Source organism: Myotis brandtii, unplaced genomic scaffold (assembly GCF_000412655.1).
Source record: "Myotis brandtii unplaced genomic scaffold, ASM41265v1 scaffold986, whole genome shotgun sequence".
NCBI lineage: Eukaryota > Metazoa > Chordata > Mammalia > Chiroptera > Vespertilionidae > Myotis > Myotis brandtii.
Window position 1 is genome coordinate 2,986,998 of NW_005372102.1, and position 2,681 is coordinate 2,989,678.

At 66.7% G+C, this 2,681-nt stretch overlaps 1 protein-coding gene across 1 annotated transcript in view; it reads left to right on the forward strand.

The window, feature by feature from the left end:
* Positions 1–1,818: 1,818 nt before the first annotated feature.
* The window catches only part of DGKQ (diacylglycerol kinase, theta 110kDa), an 11,341-nt gene continuing 10,478 nt past the window's right edge, over positions 1,819–2,681 (forward strand). The window contains exons 1-2 of the mRNA XM_014533464.1: positions 1,819–1,868; positions 2,109–2,356. Coding sequence (XP_014388950.1) covers positions 1,819–1,868; positions 2,109–2,356 — 298 coding nt within the window. The remainder of the gene's footprint in view (positions 1,869–2,108; positions 2,357–2,681) is intronic.

Sequence of the window (2,681 nt, forward strand, 5' to 3'; positions counted from 1 at the left end):
TCGGCTCGCCCAGCGGTGGCTTCCGCGGGGCAGGAATGTGCGGGCCAGAACCTCCCCACGGAGGTGGTGAAGACGGGCTCTGCTGGGCTTTGGGGGCGTCCGTGCCTGCACCCCTCCGACAGGACTCCCTGACGTCCTCACCTGGGTCAGGATCCGGTGGGGGAAGAGAGTGGGGGCCCCCCTGGGCAGGGTGAGCGAGGGCCGGTGCAGTGATGCGCGCTGCCTGTCTGCTGCTCAGGTTTGGCTCCAGGACAGCCCTCCCCAGGCTGCTGTCCCACCTGCGGCATGTCCCGACGGGCCCCATCCGGCTGCCAAGCGTCTGGGCGAAAGGGCCCTCCCTCCCCTGGCTCCTGGGCAGCAGCGGGGGTGCTTCCAGGGCCTGCTGTCTCCCCGTCCTGCCCCCTTCCTCAGGCCACGGGGGAGGTGGCAGGGCGACGGGGACAGAGGGCTCTAGGCAGGGGTCTGTAGAGCCTTGGCCCCTCGCACAGGATGCCTTTTGCCAGGGACGTGGCATGGTTGTCACGACCCCCCCTCCCCAGGGGCTGCCCCCGGTGGCCTGGCAAGCTGGCACGGGGGTGGTTGCCCCTGGCTTCTCTGTCATATCAGAAACATTGCACTGTCCTGCCTCCCTTCTGGGCGTTCCAGGAGGCCCTCCTAAGGTGAGATGTGTTTGTGCAGGCCACTCGGCTCCAGCCTGAGGCTAGACTCAGGGCTTCCAATAGGTGAGAGGTGAAGGTAGGGCCCCCCAAAAAAGTGAGAGCTGAAAGCAGGGCTCCAGGTCTGAGGGCGCAGCAGCTCATCGGGAGAGGGTGGGGGGGGCGGTGGGGGGGGGGTGGGCAGTGATGTGAGGCTCTCACTGGGCAGCTGTGTGGAGAAGGGGCTGGCGATCTGGCAAGTAGAGGCCTGACTAGGATGCGGGAGGAAGCCCCCTGCCCCCCGCCAGCAGCACAGGGACTTGTGGGTGGGGTGATGGGCACTATCTTCGTGAGCCAGAGGAGGAAGCTGGGCGCCGCCTGCCCACAGCACTGTCTCTGTGGCAGCTGGTCCGGGTGCCGGAGGGGAAGCTGGTGGGGAGCTCACTGCTCAGCCCTGTGCCTCTCCACGTCTCCCACCTGAGCCCAGGCTGCTTCTGGAATTTTCTGTGAAGCAAGGCCTTGGGGCTGCTCCTGTCAGGAGCTTGTCTGCCTCCCTCCAGGGAATGGGTGGAATGGGGCTGCCCATGGCCCTGTGGGCAGTTTTCCTCAAGGCTGTGTTGGAGAGTTGTCCCTCTGCCACCTGCCCCTTCCCAGGCCCTGCAGCCTTGTCCATCCCATCCGACCCCAGTGCCCCCCCCACCCCCCGGTCCCCATCCTCACAGGCCCTGCCCGCTGTGTGTGCCACCAGCGGCCGCTCCAGCACTCTTGTTGAGGTCCCCGCTCATATTCATCTTGGGGTCCATCCACAGCTGAACCGTAGTCTCGCTGGGCCTCTCTAGGATGGGTGGGCCTTGGGAGCACAGCTCACTGCTTTTAGGGACCCCGGGCCGTCCACCCCTCTGGACAGGCACAGGCAGCCCTCACCAGGCCAGCTGTCCAACTGGCCTCAGTGGGGTTCTGGTCTCAGACTGGCTGCGGGTCTTGGCAGGCACACGGGTGTGGGAGGGGTAGCTGCGTGTATGCCACTGCCTGAGTGAGGGAAGCGTGTCCCTTTGGGAGCCGGTCTGGCGGGTCCTGCCTGTAGGGGTCCCATCAGCCTGCCTGCCCTTGCAGAGACTGGAGAAGAGCTGAGCCTGCGTGTGGGAGTAGGCCCACTCTTGGGGTACCAGAAATGTCATCCAGGATGGTCAGTCACCAGGCCCCGTCCCCCAATCTGGGCTCTCAGGACGAGGGGTGGGGGGAGCAGAGGATCAAGGTGTCCCTCTGTGCTTCTGGAGGGGGGGGGGGCTGTTGCTACGGCTTCCCTCTCCCCCCATGACCATGGGGAGTGGGAGGGTATGGGGCGGGGGAGCTGGCGGGAACCACACCCCCACAAGAGGATGGGGCAGGGACTGCACTGACTCACCCAGGCAGGAATTGGCCCATCTGCCAGGGCTGAGTGCACCCACTGTGACGGGTACCCTGCCCTGGCAGAACACGGGTCCAGTCCGTCACGGCCCTTGGGGTGCCTCTGGCTGAGGCTCCCCGTCTGCATGCCAAGCCGGGGTCTCTGGGCTCCTGGGCAGCACGGGGTCTGACTCCCGGCTTTGTTCCCACAGTCTGCAACTTCATGTCCCACGAGAAGTGCCTGAGGCAGGTGAAGACCCCGTGCACCAGCCTGGCACCCAGCCTGGTCCGAGTGCGTATGGACTGGGCTGCCATCCGGCCGGCAGGGCAGAGGGGTGGGAGGGGCCTGGGTGGTGCTGGGTGGGATAGCGGGGACAGCCTAGGGGCTGGGGTGGGGCCCCTCCCAGCAGCAGCCAGGCCTCACTGCCCACTGTGCTCACCTGTGCCCTCCACGCCCCAACCGGGCAAGGGAACAGACCTAGGGAAGTGGTCAGTGCCAGGGCTTCCTGGCAGCGGCTGGGCAGGGAAGGACCAGCGGGGTGGCCCGGGCAGAAGGGGCTTCCTGAGGTCGCAGTGGGGGGCCCTGCACAGAGAGTGGGGGGGTCCTGCGAGGCATCCCCGCAGAACCCCTCACAGCACCTTGGGAATGGTGTGCAAGGG